Below are 25595 nucleotides of genomic sequence, written 5' to 3' on the forward strand. Positions count from 1 at the left end.
TATTTCGTTGTTCGTAAGGGCATAACATATTATTGTGCAGGTATATTGAATTATTAGTGCTGATTGACGATTCTATATTATATAGGTACAAACAATAATTTAATATTATAATATTAATATATTAACAGCAAACATGCGCGCTTTGAGTTTCTGCAGATATTCAAGATTATGAAAAAAAAATCATGATAATATTGTTGTAAGAATGTGTATAACACATCATTTTTCATCATGTTGCAGTCTTTTAGTACAATCAGACAAGCTAGTATTAAATAACTTGAAACGTACAGTAGAATATATATAATAATTAAAAAAGTCACAATTTTATCACGGTATACTCTAAGTAATAGTCTGTCGTCTGACCTCATTAAATGAAATGCCTACGGATGTTATTAAATTCTAATTGAAACTCGAAAGTTGAAGGTTACCTCTACAGCTGTTATATACATATATAGAAAAATAATTGCAAAAATAATTCACATATTTTAAAAGAAGAACATTGTGAAAAAAAACCATCAGTAAATGTTTACATCAATTAACTCTTATTAAAATAACCATAATAATTCAAAATAAAATAAAAAAGGAAAATTCAATTTATAAGCTATATAACTATGTATATGCGTTTATTTTTTGGATGTAATTTCATTAAAGTTTTGAATATTTTAAGAAATATGGCAAGTATGCCATATTTTTATATATTTATATATTTTAATCACTATGTAGTGATTGCATTTACTATCAGGTATTTTCAAACTCTGTGGTTGAACACATTTCAGGGAGGGTAGGCGGGAAATTTCTGGCCGGTTCCCGACTAATGATTTCGGAACATTAAATTCTGATCTAGGCGTGTGTTGAGCATGTTCCGATCGAGTTTGAAGATGCGTTCGAATGATAAGGAACGTATATATACATATACAATTATAATAAATTTATATACGCGAGAGTGTACATAATTTAAGAGCATGTATCCACATATTATAGGTAACTATTATTAGTATTATGTGTGTTGAGAGTCAGTAAAAATTGATAAATATGATAAATAAATACAAAATTAACTATAATGTGACGCGTAAATCAAACGACATTATATCATACACAATATTCATAACCCTCGAATCACTCGACTATTGACATTTTCCGAAATAGTTCGCTGCGCATGAGTTAGAGCGCATATTAAAGTGTTTTACTACAATATAATACTGTGTAAATGTTACGTATGTTTTAAGCCTCGTTTTCGGCGCTCCCTATATCGGTACTGTGGAAAACGTGCAGTTTAACGGTTATAAACCACGATAAAAAATATCAACATTTATGTACATGTAATACATTTTATTATGTTGGACGTTCAAAAATATCGTTGTGGACGCGTCGTGAGGCTTTAGGGAACACGTTATCGGCGGGCGGGCATCTACCGTGAGCACGCATGAAGCGGAATACATATTATAGTGTGTGTATATATATTATATATTATATTAAAAGGTAGGAGGAGTTGGGTTGTCGACGTTAGTCGGAGGTGGTATGGTGTTGTATACTATATAGGGCCATTAAAGTCGTAATTCATAGCGAGCCCAAGTCAATTTCACACCGAGACGATAAAATAATATAATATTCATACAGTGATAGCAGCAATGAAAATCGCGAGTCTTTTGTGAATCATTGGAAATACGCACTTAATAAGAATAATCCACATATACATTTATCTCGGAACCTTTTGAAAATTACATTATGCATATTATAGAAAATGATAGTAATGGTGGAAAGTTTCAAGTCTCTAAGACTAATATTATGTTTTAAACTGAAACAAAATAAATATAATAGCGTTTGAGGAAAATTTTTATTTTTTTTCAAAATGTTTACTTTAAATTCTTTACAAAGACTGTGACCATGTAAATAATTCAAATTAACGATATTTTTATACTGCTATACAAAAAACTTATAACAGAAGGAACTTTATTGAATTCATTTTCACATTTTAAATTTTATAAATTATAACATAATATTATAGGTAATACAATAAATGTAATGAATTACTATTATGATTTAAAAATTATTTATTTACAGTTATCATCAAAATAGTTTAAGATTCTGAGTGGAGCGAGAGAACGTATTGGTTTTACAATGATGTGTGTTTTTTGTATTTCTGTCAGCAACATTTTGATTATACTCTATACTCGTAATATAACTAAGAGACCAGAAATTTCCCGCCTACCCTCCCTGAAATGTGTTCCACATAATAAGTAGTATATATATAGGTATACTATGGTAAATGGTTACTATATTATACAGTATAAATAATATTATAATATGATAATATATTTTTAATTTATTTTTTTATTTTTTGGGTTGAGGCTTCGACAACTAAGGTCATTAGCCTGTGGAACTGTGGGGGAGGGTACTGTAGCTTTTAAACACGTGTGTGATTTTTTTTTGGCAGCATTTTTAAGTGGGCCCCCTTAGATATATGCCATGCCCAAGTGGGGGATGGCGGCTTCTCTCTCCAGACACCGTGACTTCCCGAAGAAAAATGCCGCCCGTGGCCGAGTTCGAACCACCGACGGTGCGCGTCACAACTGACGCCTTAGTCCACTCGGCCACTCCGTTCCCCGATAATACATATTAATTAATAAATATACATACATTATACCTGTATCTTATATATAGTTATATCGATACGGTGTAAACACGGACAAATAAAGGTCAATCGGTACAACACCCATGTAATACAAAAAACCATTAATAATTAAATAATTAGGTATAAAGATTTAGGTTATAAATTGTAATTTTTTTACAAGAAATCTTTTACTTACATTTACATGTTAATATACTTTTCTAGAGTATCTAGTTGTAGTCAAACATTTTGAATTCCAGGTGCTGTGCTGACTGGTGACGGCACCAATTTCCGCTGACAGTCGTTTAATATAAAATAATTTTATACGAGGGTTTTTGAATAAAAGCCAAATGTATCGTATGAAAAAATTGTTAACTAAAATATACCGTTGTAACTTCAAACGTATAATAATAATAATAATAATAATATTAGATATCGTATGGAATTTTCGTTGGATGGCGAATATAAATTGGTACGTCTAGACGGCAATTATATTATATAACTAGGTCTGACTGTCTATATATATATTTACAATATGTCAATACACCTAATATTATGTTGTGTAGTATTATAAGGGTATATAGTTGGCATAAATGGTTCACGTGTTGTTTTGTGCGTTCACGGAACTCCGTTAATTGAAAACCACATCCGTAAGACCTTTGAAGTTTGAAGGTGAACGATGTTATATAATAGGTGTATTACTGATTTCGTACGCAGTAGAAAACGATATTACACAAGTCTTGTCGTGCTCGGTGGCCATGCCATATTAGTTATCGCTAGGATGATTCCAGTAACTATTTTTAAATGTGAACGAAAAACTGATCAATAATATTGTCTATTGTTATAATTATTATTTATATTTTAGTTTAGTTTTTAATTTTTTGTCTATCAAACTATTATTCACATAATATTTTAGTAGGTATTGGTAAGTACTGTCAGTGGCGTAGCCAGGATTATAAAATTAGGTATAAATTGAACCATGTTTTTACAGTTTTCGTATATAAATATTACATTTATTAGGGGGTGGGGGAAATGTCATTGGGGGAGGAGGGGTTATCCCCCGTATACACCACTGGGTCAGTACTTATAATATAATAATATAATAATAACATGTATATTATCAGCAGTACCTGTGTACATATTAAAATAAATACAACAATACAAAAAGTAAATAAATTTATATATTTAACAGTTATTCAACAATTAACAACTATTTTTGATAGCTATTGTAGACAAAATATAAATACATTAGGTTATAAATCACATTACAATATTTATTATTACCACTAGATTTTTTAATGATTACAATTTATCACGCATCCCTATATGTGTATACTTTACTTATACTTATGTGTTATGTAGTTATGTCATTATGAAAATGTAACTTTTTAAGTTATTATTTCTAAAAATAAATATTTATTGTTTCATAATATTACTAAATTACTTACACATTATAATTATTGGTACTTAAGTTACTGGTTTTTTTTTTTGTATTTTTATTTATTGGTTATTGGTTGTATTTATTAGATTTTTGGAATAAATTTGTAGGCAATTACAATAATATGTCAACCGTTTTCTTGAAAACTAAATAAGAAATTATTTTATTCTGTATACTAACTCAAATACCTGTAAATCAAAAACCTAAATAGTATTAATTTATTATTATTCGACTTGAGTAGTTCCACGATGATAATTTAATTGTTTTATGTCAATACTCAATAGTATTCACAGGATTTAATGATTCGTTGGAAATCTATTACACCAACTTGACTGACAATTGATAATTATGAATAATATTAAAATATAAAATAATAGTAACTCGAAATAATTCAAATATTATTAATACATTAGGCCAGCGGTCTTCAACCTACGGCCCGCCAAGGTTTTTGCACCGGTTCGCCAAACTAATTAATGTTTTGAAAATAGTATATCTAATAAAATAGTTTTCATTGTTTTTAATTTTTAAATTAATAAAATAAAATGAATTAATTATTATTCTTTTGGTGTTATTCATAACAGGTTTATAATAGTCATAAATACCTATATATTATTATATTAACCCTAACTATTAACTAATAATAGAAAAACACGTTATAAAATAAAAAACGTATTTAAATAAACATACATTTTTCGAAATAAATCTTATCTATAATTCTTCAATTTCATAATCTCTCTATTCCTCTAACGATGTTGGCCCGTGATGCCATAGTGTATCTCAAATTTGACCCACCGTAAAAAAAGGTTAGATACCTCTGCATTAGGCCATCAGGGAGTTTGAATACATTTTAGTGATAATAAAAATAATATTTATTTTCATTGAAATACTTGCAAGAGTATATTTTTATTTTTCGGGAAAACACTGATTAGTTACTAGAATTTTGAAATCCCATCAAGAGGCTGTTGAAAACGACTGAAATCTTGTAACAAATGACAAGGGTTGTTTGAGGTAAAGCTTCATGAACCCGTTTGTATTTTTCCTAATTAATCATCGTCATCCTGTTATACAAATTACAAACACATGCCATCCATAGCTTTATGAAAAGCTGTGTTTAGTTTGTTACTATAAATTTATTTTATTTTTTTATTTTACAGAGATTTATATTACACAAAACTCTATGTTTGTTGATTAAAATAATTTAAAATCCATAATACAAATTGGAACTGTTTACTTAAAAAAAACAAACATTGAATCCAGCAATGGTTTTAGACGTATTCGAATCATAGATAATAAGTAATAAGATCATTAATGTTGCTATAAACAGGCGGATCCAGATGATAATTTAATAAACTAATAGGAAATGAAACAGACTAGTTGTTTGATATCTGAATTTGAATAGTATACAAACCATAGCCCCTAGCAGAAATTGCTTTTGATATTTTATTTTAAAGCAGAGTAATGATCATTTTAAAATTATTGTGAATTTCTATTATTTTATTATATTATTTAATAAATAAAATAAAATAGATTTTAATGGTACTTATATGAAAACATTTTAAATGTTGAGTTCGCAGACCTCTTCCCTTGTATACGTCCCCAGGCACACACCTACACATATTTAGGAAATTCAAATTATTTATAACTTGTAGTTGATATAGCAATATGCAACAGAATCATTCTGGACTTGGGTCAAGAAGGGCCAATCTCACTCTTAGGTGAAATGAGATACAGGGCTTAACATATACATACATTGAATATGTTAAGCCTTTTATATTAGGCCCTTTTATTTCACTAAAAAGTGAGATTGGTCCTTCTTGTTCCAAGGTCCAGAATTAATCTTGGTTACACAGTACACAATACATAGGAAAAAATAAATATTTGGTATAAAATGTCGTGATATTAAAATAAAATTTCTCAAGTTAACCAAATAGGACATAGGTACGTACTCGTTTGATTTCTACCAAAATCATTTTTATTTAAATCAGAAAAACCAAAAATCATGTTTAAAATCACCAATGCTCCTGTTGGTAGTTAAATAGTTAATATGTTTATCAGGTTATCTTAGCAGTGAGCATCATTAGTATTTCTTATTTTGAGCTAAGAATAATTTTTCTAAATATATATATATATATATTGTAATATTACTTAAGAGTTAAGGTTGACTTAATACAATTTGAAATTGGCTAAACATATTCAATAATAATTGACCCTACATGCATACATTGTAAAAAACATTACATTGTTTTAAAATTCTGTTTCTTAATTATACAATTTACCCATCCATAAATCTATAACTATTATAAATAATTGAAAGTATTTGTTATTTACTTAAATAAAGTATGTACATGTAAATAAGTACCTACTGTAATTTATCACTTATTGTTATACTTACTCGATATAAGACACCCATTTTCTATAACTATATTTTGTGGACGGTTTAGTTTCTAGACCTATTTTGCCCGTTTAGTATAAAAAAATATGTTACTAATATTGTATTCTAGTGTACGATTCCGATGAAAACAATAATAATATACATCATACATGTGCTCAAGTAATAAAAAAAACTCATCAACAACAATAAGTTTGTAAAAATGTTTTTTACTCGCACTCCATCATGTAGCAGTTGTTTGGACTTAGAAAATCGTCATCTGACATTTAATTTTTGTACGTACGCTTGCAATGAGACACATCTCATATCGTAGAAGTACTGAAAATGGTAACCTCGTTTTAAATCCTTTAGTTTTTGGACTGTTCGTTTGCCCTCGTCTATAGTCTGTTTGGAAAATAAATAACACTTTCAGTTTTTAGAACCAATGCCTAGTAATATAAGTTATATAATTTAATATAAAGGTGATCACAAATTAACATAATAATATTATCATTTATCGTATTATTTTGTATATGATATTTTAATTGATTTATTTTTTGCTTCTATATTTACGACGCATTGCAGCTGGACTATGCTATGTTAATAATAATCGTATACATTTGGTTCGATTTCGGGACGTAATTATAGTAATTATTGAAATTTGTTTTAAGTTTATGTTTGTTGCCTGTTGAGTGTTGACCATTACAGTTTGACAATTATTTTCCATTATATAAAATAGAAATAAGTGGAAAAGAATAAAAAAACTAACATAGCATAAAATAGTAAAAATGAAAAGAAAATAATGTGTATAAATTACTAGCCCACGCAGTGATCAAGTTTGTTCAAACCTAAGCATGAATGGATAATTTGGATTAAAACATAATTTACAAATAACCAATAAATATAATATATAGAACATAGATACTTCATAAATATGCGCCTTCATTTTAAAAAATTGATACCTGACATTGGTTTTTATTATTACTAGAAATTCACGACGATATAATTTAACATTGTATACATTTATATATTACTATTTATTGGGAATACGCGATTAAATATAAATTCTAAAAAATTGTTCTATGTAGTATTGTCTGAAATCAAATATTCATGTGAACTTAAATCTTCATCTCATATTAAATCGAATAAACAAAATAATTTAATCGAATGAAAAATAAAATGTATGTTTGTTTTAAACAAATATTTTAGACTGTTTTTTTTCAAAAAATAATTGCATAAAGAAATATATTAGAATATTTGATGTCTATAAATTGTACTCGCAGTGACAAAACACTAAAAAATAAATGATTTTTCAGTAGTGGATAATCGATTAAGATCTTGTTTTTTTATGTTGTAATAAATTCCAGGATCTGTAATAATATGAGTTTGGAGCTCTACACAATTAAAGATATATTAAAAAGGTACTAAAAATATAAATAAAACGGAATGCATAAAAAAACAATAACATTTCGTAGGTTAGATAGGTACAGTCCAATATAAATTAAATTATTTTTGGATGATAAAGTATAGAATATAATAGGGATAAAAGCCATACGTTAAAAATCTCCTAGCTATAAATTATAGTAATCGGTACAAATATACCGTATTGCACGATAATTAAATTATTTTTGATTATAAAAACCTCGCTTACTTCGATGTGTCTGATCTGCTCGGCGGTAAGTTCATAAACTCCGTACACGTACAAGTGATCACGCCGCTGGTTCCGGTCCATATTTTCGACTATTTCGATCAGGGAATGACAGTGGTCATCGACGAAACCCAAAACTCTGCGACAGACGATCGTCAGTAATTGTTTTGTGTACCACATCGTGTTGTCGTCGTCTTCAGCTTCTTGGCAATCTGCCAATAACAATAAAAATAATTGTAATAATAGAAATGATAAAATAATAACCACCAATCAAATAAATTCCATACGTAATAGTGCCGCCCCAGGCGTGGGCCTATGTCGTCTACCCCTAGAGCCGGGCCTGGGCCCAACTCAATAAATATTAGCTAAATATTAAATTGAGAACCATAATATTAATCATCATTAATAAAGAAAAGCCCAAAGCGTTTCAAGTGTAGAGCTTTAAAACTTGATACAACAAATAAAGTGCTAAAACGCGTTGTAAAGTTAGGTACTTAGATTAAAAAGTATAAAGGCGTATCGTTTAATAGTGTGTGCCTATTTTACTATCAAGTTTTATTCCGAAATAAACATTATACTTAAACAATAAAAACATGCGTTTAAAACAAATGTTTGCTTTGTGTTTTAGTTTATATAGACAGTTTATATTTTAACAAAATAACTATATAAAAATTAAAGAAGTAATTTTGTAATTTTATAGCTAAATTAAAGCTTCATATCAAAGTAAATTAAAATATAAATAACTTGGTTGTTGTTATTTTTTGTTCGGGTCAGAATTCAAAAGACTCAGTTTTTATACACAATTTATTTGACCATTGAATCGTTTGATTCAAGTTCGAAGTATTAAAACTTAAAATTGTGTACTTTATATATTGTGATTCAGTATCAATATACATCATCTTCAATCAAAAAAAAAAATTAACTTTATAAATTCCAATAAAAATAGTATACAAATACGAATTTGTGATAAACAAATAATATTATCTAATATATAAAATTCTCGAGTCACAATGTTAGTTACCATACTCCTCTGAAACGGCTTGACCGATTTTTATGAAATTTTATATGCATATTCAGTAGATCTGAGAATCAGCTACTATCTATTTTTCATACCCCTAAGTGATAAATGTTGTCCAGAAAAAAATAAAAATAAATAATAATAGTGTATTATATATTGGTTGCTATTATAGTTAATCGGGCATGTTTGTAAGTTGTATTATTATTTTTTATCAATATATATACATATAAATGAATGTTTATGTGTAGATTAGACCTCTGGGTAGAAGATAGGCTAATTTAAAAAGGATTAAATTTGGTTTTTTTTTATTCATCGGATTCTAGTACGGTTAGGTTAGGATTTTGTATTAATTGATTATATTAATCCACCGTAGGTGGAATCAAGTAAAAACGACAAACTTGGTATAAACTTTGATACTTTAGAGTTAAATCATACACTTATGTAAAAACAGCACGGGGTCCGCGATCTACCTGCGGTAGATAGCCTACCTGATAATATACTGCTGTGAATCAGAATTTTTATTCCGGGCAACAGAAAAGTTAAGATAAATCTAGAACATCATACACCGAATATTAAATAACGCATGAACAAAGTTTGAGTCATATACAGTTTGTACATTTAACGGGTGACGAAGTGCACGGGATCAGCTAGTAATATTATATTTACAATTAAAATGATAATGAATTTAAATAACATTTATTATAGTTGAAAGTACATTTTTGATATTTATTTACATTTGTAAAAATAAAAAAATAAGTTAATGTAAAAGAAAAATATATAGATAATTTATGAATGTCACTTATATTGTCTACGTATTTAAAAAACAATGTAAATTATATTTGGAAATACGTTTATAATATATGAATAAACGATGTCTTAACTCCTATAGTTGTACGGTGGGTCATAATGTTGTGTCCCACTGTGCCGCAAAGAGTTAAATAATCAAAACGCATATAATATTATATTGTTGCGGACGAAAAACGCGGTGCTCACCCGATAGGACGGCGTGCAGAGCGTCCACCGGCCACTTGGCCACGCCGTACTTGACGTACAGCACCTCGTAAGCGATCAGACGGCAGTGTCGCTGGCCGTCGCGGTGGTTGCAGTCGGCGTCGTCACCGCTCGAGGCCGCCGCCGTCCACCGCAGTGCTTCGGCCACTTTCCTCTCCTTGCTCTCCATAAAGCTGCACATCGTACCCGGACAAGCGTTCAACCTACTGCCGTTTACCGCTTCGTCGGCACGCTGTCTCATCAGCTCGGCCGTGGTTGAATCGCCCGCCGCGCCTGCGCACACTATATAAATACACACATACACACACACCCAGCGCCTCGTTATTAGTTCTTATGATTTTGTTTTGGGCATTATTTTACTAATGCTTGTCTTGATGGGTGGGGGAGGGGGGGTTCTTGATTCTTGATTAAAAGTTCAGATATTTTAGCGTACCTCCCCCTAATTTTTTTTCGAATCGGGACTCAAAGGATGGTACTTTTTTAGAATTTTTTATAAAATTACAAAGTTAATATAAAAAAAAAACTGTTTAAAATATGAGTGTAAATGTTAATATCTGATACAGTGATATAAATGATAATCATTTAATATTTGAATATAAGTTGATAAGTTAATGGCGGTTGTTATTTGTAGATAGGTCTATAACATTGTAACCACGAACCATATAGACGTCGAGAATACAGTATTATAAGATAATATCTTATTATATAAGAATATTTGTCCTAAAAGACAAAAAGACAATTTTATGAATGAATTGTATTCTCGTTTATGAAATCCATCAAATAAAGATCAATAAAAAAAGTTTGTTCGCGATGTTAATTGTATTTTGGTAATTATGTTGAAAGGTTATGGCATCTCCTGTGGTGACCACTTAGTCCTTACACGTTTCTTGATATAATTAGAATTTGGGACTGTTTTTAGATATTTTAGATAACAATTAATATATTTTATAGATATATTATATAGCATATAGCCGAATAGGCATACATAATATATTACAAATAAGTAATTTAATTAAACTATTTTATACTATATTTTACTATTGATCCATTTAAGATAATACCAGCATTACTTTAACTACCTGCAAAAGATTACCATTTATATTCTTTACCCACGCTTAATGCTTATGGTTGAAACTTTTAAAGTAGTATACTAAGTTATGACATTTTGTTGGTCTGTGGTATTGTGGTAATATGTTTGAGGCTTTGAGCTATTTGAGAGTATAATAAAGGGAGGCAATGATATACGTAATAATTAATAAGGTATATTAATTAGCTAGGGACGTACATTTTTTTTGTCATCTATAGTATCTCTACTATTTCTTTTTCAAGTCAAGCACTGTATTTTATCAAATATTTTCACGTATTAAAACGGAGACCGCCACTGTGACTGAATATATATATTACAGTGGGCTGTGACGTAACATTACTTTTGTATGATGTAATTGGGGATCAGTAAAAAATTTAACCCATGTCCAAAAAAATTGACGTTTTAAAGTATTTATAATGCCTTAAAAACCAAAAAAGGTCATAATAGTGTGTGAAAAATAATTGTTAGTGAGACTCGAGCCCTCAATTTCAAAGGTCTATAGTGACGCATATATTTATATAGTTGTATCTATATTATCATGATATATCGACTCACAATCGCAACTATCGCATTTTATTATCATCGTGAGAATCCAGCCCACATGGCACCAATGATAAATAAATTTGTTTTCATCAAATTAAAATTTAAAATCACTTGTTATAAGTATAATATTTGCAAGAGATTATAAAAGTGTGAAACTGTACAGTACCTGCTACCTAAACAAAATCAAATATTTACGAAATATTATCTACCAATTTTATAAATATACCTATACATATTATACTAGCTGTATTACCTGACTCTGCCTGGATAAATCGTAAATATGAATAAATGTAAGCAAATGGATTTTACTTTTTAAAAGGTTCCGTATAATAAACAATTTGTTCTAAGTCTTCGGTAAAAACCAGACAGATGGCGCCACGGGTATAATCTTATTTCCCCATTCTATTTTCCGCGGCGTGAGTTTTATCAGTCGTATATAAAATAGCTTATGCTGATGGGGATCGACACCGATTCATTGATGTCTGTAGGTTTATCGAAATGAAGTCGGTAGTTAAGGAGATAACCCAGTCACCCCTACCTGGATCCATAGAAGTTCAATGGGTGTCCACGCCTACCCCAACAGTATTATTTTCCAAGTAGGAATTTATATGCGTGACTAAGTTAGGTTAACATTTTTCAAGGCATTTTAAAAGTTATACTGAAAAATATATACATAGCTTCACATTTCCATTTCTTTATAAATATATTATAGTATTATAGTTATCCAACATTATTAAAAATATATAATTAAAAATTTTCAGATATTTTTAACTTATAAATTATAAGATTTCTAAAGGTTTTTAAAATTACAAATGTGAGTAAATGCAGCTATAGCATATTTTACAAGGTGATTCTTGTTACAGTTAACAGTAAACACTCATTATCTCGAAAATCATTAACGTTTTTTTTTATGTAATCTGAAGTCTTTATAAAACAACATTTTTTACTATTTTTTGTCAGTATTAAAATATACCTAAGTATTCAACTTTTTTTGAATGAAAACTTAAATTTTTAATTTAATACTCCGGAGCATAATATTTTTTTGAGAATTTTGATACATACAAATTGAATTTTGAACGACTAGTTAATTATAGTTATAAAAAAAACTTGCAGCATCAACCGTGCAGCATTGGTTATCAACAATATTATACAAAATAGTAAATTTGTTCTGTCTAGTACAATAGTCATAATAACATAATTTTGTTTTTTTGTTGAGGATGTTAAAATAAAAATATAATAAAATAGTATTTAGAAGATGATTAAGTGATATATAATATATTAGGTACCAATCAAAATGTATACAAGTTGTCAACATTTGATATTCAAACGCTTATAAAAATAAAATAGTGCCAATGTATTTCAATATAATATTATATACTTCAATATCAACAAATAGCACACAAATAACCACAATATTTTTAAAATAATGTCATGGCTAGTAGATAGTAATATGGATATTTTGTGAAAATTTAAAGCCTACAGTTAGTAGAGTTAAAAAAAAAACAACAAAATTGATTTTATTGAATACTAATTTTGCATACAAATCACCGTATGCCCTAAATTGTTTTTGTTTTTTCCCAGATTATTTTGTAATTAATTGTTTGTTAATTATTTGGAAATTTGATCTTACCAACTACGTCCAATTGGATATCAAAAACCGTCTTCAGGGCTGAAATTCATTTTTACATGCTCCTATAAAGTTGTAAGTCACAAAAAAAAGAAACAAATCGTTGAAAAACCAATAGGTACAATGAAAGAAGATTGTATAAAATAAAACTACAGAAGAAAAAGGATTAGTAAATCGAAAATTGTTTAGTATATTAACCATCATTAATAGATTTGTTTCAATATAATATTTTAACTTGGAACATAATAATATATACTACATAACATATATATGTATAATACTATAATCGATCTTTTGAACTTCTTATTTAGCTACCATAATAAAAACCGACCCGTCACCTGATTACGATAATAATCACAAATAAATTAAACGCTTAAAATTTTCAACGTGAATTTACAGCACTTCGTTTTATAACTTTATTACCACACCGTGTATCAACTATTTAGACGGGTACGATGGTATTCGCAACTCCAGGGAACGTAATTAACGCACAAGTTTTCAAATTATTCATTTAGATTTTATGTTTATATCAAATTAAGAACTTTGAAAACTTTTACGGATTTTTGTTGAATTTAAACTTCGTTGAAGTGCCTAAAATGCTTGGTATATTTTACAAATTATTTGCAAAATCTCTAATATACCACGGCTATATCCGGTATAGGGTTATATACGACCGACTTTCAAAATCAAATAATACACAAAATATTTTAATTTTGATAAAAAAATGTTTTGAAATATTCCGGATTTCGATACTTGTTTATATTTTTACGTGAACAATGATTAAAGTATTATGAATTAAAATAGACTGAGTAAATGCTATTAATGTCGATTAACATTTTTTGAGTTTTTTCCTTCAAAATGAATAAAATTATTTCCTCAGCAAATATGGTGCAAACAAATCCTTTAATATTTGAAAACTTTAAAGCCCCGTTTAAGATTTTACCAGCTGTCTTTGTTTCCCTGACTCGAACGTAACTCTATAAGCCCACCTCCGTATCATGAAATCCGAAAACAAAAAACTGAGAACTCGAGAATGCATCCCATTATACGAATCGATGGGAAAAGTTAAAAGTTCATATTAAAATATTATATGATTAGACCATAAAAGGGAATAACTCTCAGATGTTTATTTCTTCATATCAACTGCATGCATTGTATTATCGGAATATTTTGAATTTCCAACTAAGTACGCCATAGAACAAAATACAACACTGAATCCTAATAATTATTGTGAATAACTTTTATATACGATATACTAGTGGCATCCCACCACTACTTAGATATTTTATAGTATAATATAGCACATCAGTATCTTTAGGATACTTATTTGTACTTTTTAGAATAGTATGCACTGTACAAAATAAATAACAGCATTCACCAAACTACAAACGGCAAAAAGATACACTATAAAATAAAATATTTATTTTTTTTAACTAAATAATAATTGGTTATGTTTTATATCATTATATATGAAAACGTTTAGATGAATATAATTTTATCAAAACAAATAATGTTACATACCTACTGTTAATAATTATAATTTAAATATTATCGAATATTTTACTTACAAAGTTGCAACTTATAATAAATTTATAATTGTATGAAAAATTACCTAAAAATATGAAAAAAATACTATTGAAAATAGCACCTTAAAAAATACATCTGATTTGGTCGCTGGATTAAAGACTGTATATTTTAGATACAATTATAATATGATATTTTAAAAATATTTTCAATTTTCCAAGACAATAAGAATATGTTTTAGAATTTTAGTACAGTAAGAAATTTTGAGAAATAATTGTTTATAAATGTAATAATTTGTTTTTACCTGTAGCCATAAAGTAATGATACTGCCTCATCCACACTTCTGCTACACTTGCAAACTTTTTATACGCAGCCATCCAATCCAATCGAATTGCATACATGAACCCTAACTCGTGTAAACACATTGTTTTCATACTTACAAAAGAATTATCAACTACAACTGTTGATCCAATCTCGTACGCTCGTATCGATCGTTCTAAATCACCCTACGATTATAAATTTACTGACACGGTCAATATTTAATGAAACGTCGATTAACTAAATATAGATATGATTATATGAATAGTTATGAAAAATTAAAGCCAGCGACTTCTTCTTAAGTTGTATAATATATATTATGTTAAGTTTACACAGTTCTACAAACCTTTAGATAAAGCGATCGCCCAGTAAAGTATTGCAGAGATGTCGAGTTTTGGAATTCTTCAGGTGGATTACATACTAATTGTTCTGATTCCTTGATGTAAGTTTCATTTTCTCGAGACTGGGGACCGTCGAACAAGTAATCTGTGTTTCCCATCATGTAATACCATGACAGGATCAACCTATAATAAATAGGTACTTAGACAATCATACAGGTGCTTAAAAATAAGCAGAGACGTGTATCGTCTTCGGACTCTCTAAATAGGTATTTAGTAGTTAGTACCCATGTATATTACGTATATAGGATCATTTTTTAAGCACACACAACTTATTAATTGCTTAAATTATACATTTATATTCAAATTCTGATTTTTATTGAACTTAAAGACTAAAAGTTATAAAGTCTAGAACCATTTTTTTAAATATTTGTTTACACCATATAAGGACTTTCTACACGCGACTATATTATTATCAAGTTTATATTTGGATTTTACGAACCAAATATAATATAGAGTAACTATACGCACTACATTATAATATACAATTACAATACATTTTAAACCTTGGTCACATTATTGTGCATAGGTATATTAATTTTTAGCTTTAAAAATAATCCTATTTGTAGATGGATTTTTTGTATTGTTATTGGACCCTCAATCTGCAGTATATAATAGGTTTCAAGTGTGTTATATCTTTATAGAGGTGTAGGTTACTGTGATAATAATAAAAAAAATAATTTTATTGATAATTATAGAAAATTGAAAATGGAAAATGTCGATAAACAGCACAAAAAGAGTCAAAATGTTTTGAAAATTTGATCATGTATGGGAATTGATAAAATAAACATATTATGGTGTAAATTTCGTGTATCTACAGTTATTCGTTTTTGAATTACTTACAACAAAATAAGAAAATCACTACTTGAGGAATCGAGTGAATATTCAATGTTGTAAAATTATAACTTCAAACGCTCATAAAAAATGTAATTTAACTCTCTAGTAGAAATTTTTTTTTGATAAAGGTAGACAAACTTATGAGGAATCTTGTATTAGATTTTAAAATTTTCTGTATTCCTAACTCAAATTAATTTGCAAATTTTTGTGATTTTTATGTATTTTATCAAGATTTGAACTTAAAATTCTTATAAAAAATATCATGACTATGTATTTTTAATATTTTTCAACTGCCATTGTAACAATATATTAGAAGTTTTGTATTACATTTTCAAGCTTTTTGACCCAACGAATAAAATTTTATTGAAATTTATGGAAAAACAACCTACAAAAATTAAAAACTGAAAATATCCGTAAACAGCTCAAAATATTTTGAATAATTTATGGTGTATAGAAAATACTAATATAAATGTTCAGTGAAAAGGTCATGTATCTATATATTATCTATGACTTGCACACTTTTTTTTTTATTTAAAAAAAAAATTACTGTGATATAGTTACCATGCCAACGGTGCGTGTACATCAGGCCCGTTTTTGGCAAACGCTAAAGCTTTTAAACCGGTTTGGCGGTTTCCACGAAAACCCAACATTCCGATTAGAGGGATAACCATTGGTGACATCAATGATAAAATCAAATTAAAAGCTCCATATCCTACACTGATCGCTGCCATCAATCTAACCACGTCCTTAGTCATCCCGTTTGACACACTATACGAAAAACAGCAAAAATTAACATGTACTCAAGTATTATAATCATGATTACTTTAAAAATAAATTTTGCATTAAATTCATGATCATTTGATCGAAGTATACATTTTACGATGATACAAGTTAGGTAAACTAGTAAGAACTAAGGACCTAAAAGTAAATAGCATTATACTAGTGAAATTAGGTGGAACTATGGACGACTGACGAGTATTGTGTTTGAACAGAATACAGAGGACAATTCCTGTTATCGTGAATCAGACAATGTAAATTCTCATAAGAATTAATATAAGGAATTTTTAATTATTTAAAAACACTTTACCTACTTGTTATACGGTTTAACATTATTGTGGCTTTTGTTATTAATCAGTTAATTTGTTTTTAAAATAAATATGCAAATATAATTCATATAGTATTTTCAATAATCATCTGGTTTACGATAAAAGAATCACTGTTTATATTGTTTAATAATATTTATATATTATTATAAGTGTACCAATCTTGACGTAGCGTTACAAACGACGTGGTAGCCGAGCGATGCATACGACTTTCTACGTTTGACGTCGATGCCAACGAGGTGGCAGACGTGGATTGTCTGCGTTTCAAAACTGGCGGCCACCTCGGAGTGTTGTCGTCTGATGCGCACAGAAAAGTAAAAACAAATTAATACTTTTGAGTTAAGTCTCAAATGCCTATTGGTATTATATACGTATAGGTATAGGCAGTGTCAGCCTGGCACACAAAAGACTCATGGATCATTTTTTTTTAAGGGGCCCCATCATGAAATACAAAATTTACTTAACATTTTGGTGAAAATTTCTTTTTTCCCTTTAAAAATACACTATTTTAATTTTTCGAATTTTTAAGTATACCTAAAGATAATACATTCAAATTCTTGATATTTTTTATACTGCTATTGAATAGTGTCTTGTGGCTATATAAACTTCTATTTTCCATTGAGAATCTCCTTTTTTTACTGCAAATTATTTAGCAGATGATGTTCTTGTTAATGGAAATGTATCTAAATTTACATTATTTTTTTTACTTTACTAAAAGTAAAAAAGAGGATTCCTATTTTAAAAACAGATGTTTGTATTGGAACAATATAGTCCTTAAATGGTATAAAAAATCTCAAGTATTCGAAAACCTTCAAGAGTATTTAGAAATTCTAAAAATCAGAATTTGAATATAATATTGTGTACAATTTAAATAAAAAAATAGGGCGAGCATGCTTAAAAAATCACTTCGTATAGTATTAACGCGAAGCCTAACGAGGGGAAACATTTGTTTAGTAATAAACTATGAAATTATTGAAATATTTGAAACGGTAAATTAATAAATAATAATTATTAATTACACAGAAACGAAATTACGAAAACCAAAATTATATTTATATTACCTATAGAATTTTAACTTTGAAGACAAATCCATAAGCTATATGCATAATATTATTCAGATAAACTTTCAAAAGTAAATGTAAAATCTTCATCATTGTTTAATATTTAATTATATATATATAGGTATAAGTCAGGGGTGGCAAACCTTTTTTGGGTCAAGTGCCAAAATTTAAAATCAAGTTTTTTGAAATATGTTTGCGTGCCACCAACAAAAAAAATGAATTTTACTAGGTAAGATGAAAAGAAAAAGCATGCAATAATTACACACATTTTATTAGGTATATACTATATAATTTAATAAATAAATAATAAATAAATAGTATATATGTAAAGTTTTATTTCATTTATTAATGTGATTTCTGATGTTGGTTTTTAGAAGACGACATTTTAATATCTGGAGTATAGTTGGTAGTTTTCAGTGAAACACAAGCAGCACTAGTTTCATCGATTAATGTATTTCTCTGCTTCGTTTTTATTAAATTCATTATGGAGAATAAACTTTCACAAGCATAAGTTGACGAAAAAATCGATAGGATAGAATGAGCAACTTTTTTTAATGTATTAAATATGTTTGGAAACGGATTCCAGACTTTAAGAATTTCAGTATCTGCATTTTTTTACTATGTTTGCTTGAAGTCGGTTGATTTCTATTTCTTCGATTAGTTGTCTTAAGTCAATGAATTTTTGTTTCCACGTATTACAGGATTGAAGATCAATTAACTCAAATTCAAATGTACTTATTTATATTCATCCATTCAAAATAATGTAAATCTAATTCATCGTAATTGCAAGTATCAGGGCATTTGAGGAACTTAATATTACATTCAAACTTTTTAAAATCTATAAACTTGTTATTGAACTGCTGAATTGTTAATTTTATGATACTTAAAAATTGTTTATATTTTCATCTAATTTAGAATTTTTCTTTGATTTCAACCGGTCGCAACCGGTCGCGGTATCGGTAAATTTAAAATAAACTTCGTAATCGAATGTTGGGTACTTCGTACTTCTATCGTAGCAATAAGAGTACAAAAATCATAAATATTATTTATTATAACATTTATAAACACATTTTATTACAAACTTATAAATTTAATTCTTAAAATTTCTCATACTAAAGTTTTAAAATATAATATTTTTTTTTAAGATGAATAATATTTGCGTGCCACTTAAATTTGGTCAACGTGCCACTTCTGGCACGCGTGCCATAGGTTCGCCACCCCTGGTATAAGTAGATGTATAGTATTATAAATATTTTTGTACGCAACATTTTCATGATCGCTGATTTCTGAATCCAACAGCGGAGCTGCTGCAGGGTCGGGTGAGCGGGGCCCTTTGATTTTTAAGGAGAGATTTAAAACCCAACTTAACATGCAGTAGCACAATTAATCCAAAAACACCTCCTCCTACTTATTACTTAACACTTGTACTATTATAGTGCCCTGCTCACACTATAAATTATAATAGGCAAGCATCTGGGCCCTGTAAAGAAAAATTTCGTACGGTTAAATATATCGATAAATATTTTACGGGGTCGTTACTCCCTATATAGACTAGGCACATGCCAAGCAAATAAAAAAATGCAAGAGACCCTAAAAAAACGGCCCCATGGCCAGGCCGACACTGGCTATAGGTCACGGTTATCAGCGACTATAATAATAATATTATAGTATGGATAACGCGGGCATAGGTATATCGAGTAAAAATTAAAACAGTGGTTAACTCGCTGACCAGGGTCCAGGTCGTAAACGGTGCGGTAGATGTCCAGCACGGAGGCATAACATTGCTGGTACATTTTCCAGGCACGCCGCAACGTGTATATCGTTTTGGCGGTAGCCATGTGACCCACATTGTACCCGTTTATGACCTTCACGACCATCAGTCCGACTATGCACAGGGTGACGTCGGCCAGCGCGATCTGTCCGTCGTAGTAGTCCACGCCCGCGGCGGCGCTGGACGAGAATTGCAGTTTGCGCCTGAACGCTCCCAACCACCCGCCGTCGTCCAACATTGCGCCGCATCGCGCCTCAAGTCGCTTGAACTCGGCCAGCGCGCATTCCAGTCGCGACTTTTCCGGCGTTTGAATGGCCGTCTGCGGGAAACCCAGACAAGTTAGATATTATCGTTAACGCAACTAACCAAGTAGCGTGAGCGTGTCTCGGGTCATTTGCTCCGTATTATACTTTGTTATGGTACATACCTATACTGCTAGGTATATTATGTTTTGACTGTTGAGGATTTTAATAATTTATGATGGTATACTAAATTGTTTGTTCACGTTTAACCGTATAATTATTTATCGATACAATATAAAAATTGTTTAAAATTAAATTATTTAAATTTTCGATGACTGATTAAAATTATATATACCTACTTATCAGCCCCCAGATATAATGTTTGGTTTGATCGTATGAAATACATTTTTAAAACTTCCATTTATTTTCCAACATTGTATTATCATTTTTATTAAAAAAATCTTTCTATTAATTTACATGTTACATTCAAATAATGAAAGAAAAACACTTAACGAGGCGTTTTGAAACAATAATTGCTCCAGCAGACTTCGCAGTTATAGGTAATTGAGATAAACTGTGCGTAAACTTCAAAGCTATTTGTTACCTACGTTAAATTATTTCTTTTGATCGATTATAAACTTAAATGAATACTATTCACTTTTATTGAAAGTTTACTGAGGAGGTAATAATAAATATTTATCAATTATTATGATACATTGATACTTTAAATATCGGTTGGTTTGTAATATACACATGTAGATGTTTGGGTGCAGTGTTACTTGTTAGTAAAATTAACTTCGATTTTAACTTTTATTTTTTTACAGCTTATATGTATGTAAAATTTAAAATGTATAAAAGTTTAATTGCATAGGATAATAATAAATATTATGGTGTATTTATGTAGCTAGGTATATTATCATATTACTGACAACTGAGATATCCGATAGGTATACGATTTTTATTTTAAATTCGCTCTACACTTGAATTGATGACGCGCGTTAAAGTCCTTAAATTACAACGATATAATATCATGTGGTTTATATTTTTAATAAGGGGAATTTGTGGTTAAGTTAGTCTATTTAATTTCAATGACACTATACAGTGACACCCATATATATGTCCATACTCAAAATTATGTACAAATATAAACTGTATAGTTGTAACATATTTACTAGAACATAACATTATTATAATTTATAAGTGTTAATGTACTATGTTCAATCGCATAATTTTCAACAACATTTCTATTTGTTTTAAAGTGTTATATAAATTGTATAGTACTATTAATGAAACAAAAATAATATTTCAATGAGAAATTAATTATGTCAGTGATGAAAATGGTAAACTATCAACTAGCCAAGAATGCGTTCAGATCTGAACGCACGAACTGGTGCTATAGAAGTAATATAATCATGACTTAGTTATAAAATCAGTACAATATAAAATATAATATTGTTTATTTGCTTAGACAAATGCATGCAAGTCATCAGGATTATGATTTATAGTATGCATATTATTATAATATATATATATATAGTATGTACGTATAATATGAAATATAGGCTGATGCAGTGATGCCCAAAAATGGTTAGTGTATTAAGGGGATTGCAAACAGACAATTATTTCAAACAAAATGTACCAATTTTTTGCCATATCGATGGACCTAATAACGTGATAAGACCAAGGGCGTCCGCAGGAATTTGTCAAGGGGAGGGCAAAAATATTTTCTTTTTTACATTTTTTGTCTCACTATCCTATTAGTTATAAAGTATTTTTGTGACATATTTTCTTTCATATAGACAAGGAATGTAAAAATATTTATGAATTATACGTACGTATAGTTAGTTAAAACTTAATCTTGCAGCATTCATTGTAATTAATTGTTATGTAATTTTAAATTATCAAATACATTTTTTTTAATAGATAAAATGTTACCGTTGGTTTTATAATTTTATGTAATTTATAAAATTTAATATTTCTAGCTTATTCAGTCATTGATACTACAAACTTGAAAAGTTGTACCTATTGTAGGTGGTATGCCATCTATGAACTTTTAATTTTTTTATCAAAAAAGAAAAAACTTGATTGACACTGCAGTATTGGCGTATTGCACTTAGTCCCACCACTACATCTAATAATCTATAAAAGCAACGTTCTTATTTCTGACTCTGAATCGAGTGTAATAAAATTCACTCTGTAAAAAAAAAGAAAATGTTTTTATTTTTAATTTAAAAATAGTTTATTTTATGATATTTTATATTAAAACGGTAATGATTGAGGTTGGGATTATAATGATCTTTGCACTGTTTTCCAAATCCACGTGATACTCGTTTTATAACATACCTACATTGAATTTTTTGACGATTTTAATAAGGCCATTTTTTGCATTTAAAGATTTTTAGAACATTTTGAAGTTTATTCTAAATTTAAATTTAAAATTTTATTTTTAAATTTGCACATGTTTTTATATGATTTTATAGTAAATATATAATCTAAAGTTTAAATCTATAGTTACAGAAAAAAAAAAATAATTTTCAGATTAAATAAGTAGTCTAAATGATAAGTTCTATCTATTAAACTTTTCTACAATCATTTAAAAGCTTAAAATGTATATAAGAATTTATATATTTAATATTAAAAAGGTGGGTAAGTGGATATCGCTCTGCTGTACAGTAAGTTGCAAGTGGGTCACTATAATGGATGGTATTAAATTTGAATTCAATGATATAATATCATTGGATAAGAAAAACGATTCTGAGCGAAAACGGTCAGTCAGCCTATGATATTACCAAGTATATTTGAATGATATTATTGTGAATAAAGTAATTTATATAAAACCTATTTACGCGGAGCCTTGTTTTCAATTTTCAATCCTTAGCAGTAAAAGTTCAACATTTTATAAATTTTTAACTACAAAATAATTATAAAATTATAAATTTGATAAATTTTGTCAAAATTTGAACTTTAAATGCTTATAAAAAAAATGTTGCCTATGTATTTTTAATATTTTTCAAGTGCTATTAGATCGATATATCAGGAGCCTTATATTAAATTTTCACGCTTTTTTACCCAACAAATAAAATTTTATTGATACCTACTTATAGAAAAAACAACTAAAAATAATGGAAACTGAAAATGTCCGTAAACAGCTCAAAAAGTGTCAAATTATTTTCAAAATTTTAACGTGTATAGTCATGTACCTAAGGTAATTTGTTTTAGAGTTACACCAAAAACCAAAATCGATTTTCTCGTAAACAGATTTTGCGTAAAAATTCCCGTTTTTCCTTAATTTTTCTTTTGTTTTTCACGTCGCGTTTGAAAACTACTGAGAAATTTTTTCTTTTGACCCCCCTAAAGTACCAACTAGATTCACTTTCCTATCAGAAAAGTTACTGTTTTGAAGAAAATCCAAGCACTTTTACTGTCCTAAAAAGTGATAACAGACACACAAAAAAAAAACACACATCATTGTAAAATCAATACATTCATCACTTCGCTCAGAATCTTAAATAAAAATAATTTAGTCCTCTATTTAGAATTGTTAGGTCAGTTTTAGTTTTTTTAAAACATTAAAATCATCAATGATAATATATGAAAATCAACCCAGAAAAAGCCAAGGGAGGGGCACTGCCTTTACTTGCCCCCCCCCTGCGGACGCCCTTGGATAAGACTTTTGATATAATGTGTTTTTATCATTAATTTATCGAACATTTTTTTCGAAATAAAATCAAAACTTAATAATAAATAATGATACATAATTGGATGACACTATATTATATATTATGTATATAGGCATGGGCCACGTTTGCAGTACTACATGATGGAGAGCTCCAAAAACAAAAACGAAACGAAAAACCCTACGAAAAAAGATTAGTTACGTCATCTAAAAACGATGAAAAACTCTACGGAGGAAAAATGTAGGTAAATGGTAAATAAGTAAGGTACCTACTATATTTTAGAGAAAAATTAGTAAAATAAAAAATTATAGACCAATAATAAAATGAAACATTTGCCGCTTGCAATATGAAGGTCATTCTCTTGTCGGTTGAGTAAAGCTTCGGCATCGGCTAAGTTATTAACATTTTGTATCAACATCCAAACTGCTTTTCTGCATATTCTCCAAGTAGGTTCATTGTCTGAGGACATATCAATTACCAGCGACCGAGTTCGTCTAAAATAATAAACATAAAATAACGTCTTGTAACGATTTTATATGCAAGCCAAACAAAAAACGTTTATCAAATGGCCTTCCAACAATTTAAACACAATGAATATACGTCCTAACAATAAACATAATTACTTGTAACTTATTATTGTTATTGCCATAAAAATCTTAGCTTTATGCATTTATAATAAGTAAAGGTAATATATTTTCATAATACATCCCTCATTTAATCTCCAAAACTGCAGTATTTATTGATATTGATTTACATTACCTTTTTTGTGTACTGTTGACAGTCGTGGCGTATCTAGTTTTTTCATGGGGAGAGCGGTGGGGGCTTAAAATTAATTTTTGACAAAACCTATATGAAAATGATTTATTAATGATATTTTTTTATTATTTAACAATTTTTTTTTTTTTTTGGGGGGGGGGGTTACAACCTTAGTTATTGAATAGATTACAAAATCCCTACACATGTCCCACAAAATTCTTCTTTATATCTAGTTATCTCCTAACCCATTTAAGTTTTACTCTGATTTAATATTTTTTTAACTATTTCTAAATACAGAGTTAAATAGGTGCGTGACGCACTGACGCTGGCACCCGCAATTTTGAAATTCAACTCAAAAACCATATCAGTAAATGTTATACAATTTGTACAAATTTGTAACCACAATTCCAAAATTTGTACACCCCCCTATCGCCCGTAAAATCCTAAAACGATTTCCGGGTGCCATGCGTTACGTGATGCGAAAGAATTATTTATTTATCCTTGGTACAATCAGTTTTTACTTATGGTATATCAATTAGGCCAATTAGTGGAGGAACTTACAA

The 25595-nt window shown here is 28.9% G+C and overlaps 1 protein-coding gene across 3 annotated transcripts in view; it reads right to left on the reverse strand.

The window, feature by feature from the left end:
• Positions 1 to 3772: 3772 nt before the first annotated feature.
• LOC132939960 (tetratricopeptide repeat protein 39C-like) overlaps positions 3773 to 25595 on the reverse strand; it is a 30348-nt gene continuing 8525 nt past the window's right edge. Inside the window, exons 2-10 of one of the 3 annotated variants that reach the window (XM_061007403.1) lie at positions 24590 to 24770; positions 20316 to 20676; positions 17684 to 17822; positions 16984 to 17190; positions 15534 to 15711; positions 15174 to 15375; positions 10071 to 10370; positions 8063 to 8271; positions 3773 to 6816 (exon numbers count right to left, since the gene is read on the reverse strand). In XM_061007403.1, the coding sequence (XP_060863386.1) occupies positions 6688 to 6816; positions 8063 to 8271; positions 10071 to 10370; positions 15174 to 15375; positions 15534 to 15711; positions 16984 to 17190; positions 17684 to 17822; positions 20316 to 20676; positions 24590 to 24745 (1881 nt within the window). In that variant the 5' untranslated portion in view covers positions 24746 to 24770 and the 3' untranslated portion in view covers positions 3773 to 6687. The remainder of the gene's footprint in view (positions 6817 to 8062; positions 8272 to 10070; positions 10371 to 15173; positions 15376 to 15533; positions 15712 to 16983; positions 17191 to 17683; positions 17823 to 20315; positions 20677 to 24589; positions 24771 to 25595) is intronic. The other 2 variants (XM_061007404.1, XM_061007405.1) reach the window with 2 other exon arrangements.

This window comes from Metopolophium dirhodum, chromosome 2, assembly GCF_019925205.1.
Source record: "Metopolophium dirhodum isolate CAU chromosome 2, ASM1992520v1, whole genome shotgun sequence".
Classification (NCBI taxonomy): domain Eukaryota; kingdom Metazoa; phylum Arthropoda; class Insecta; order Hemiptera; family Aphididae; genus Metopolophium; species Metopolophium dirhodum.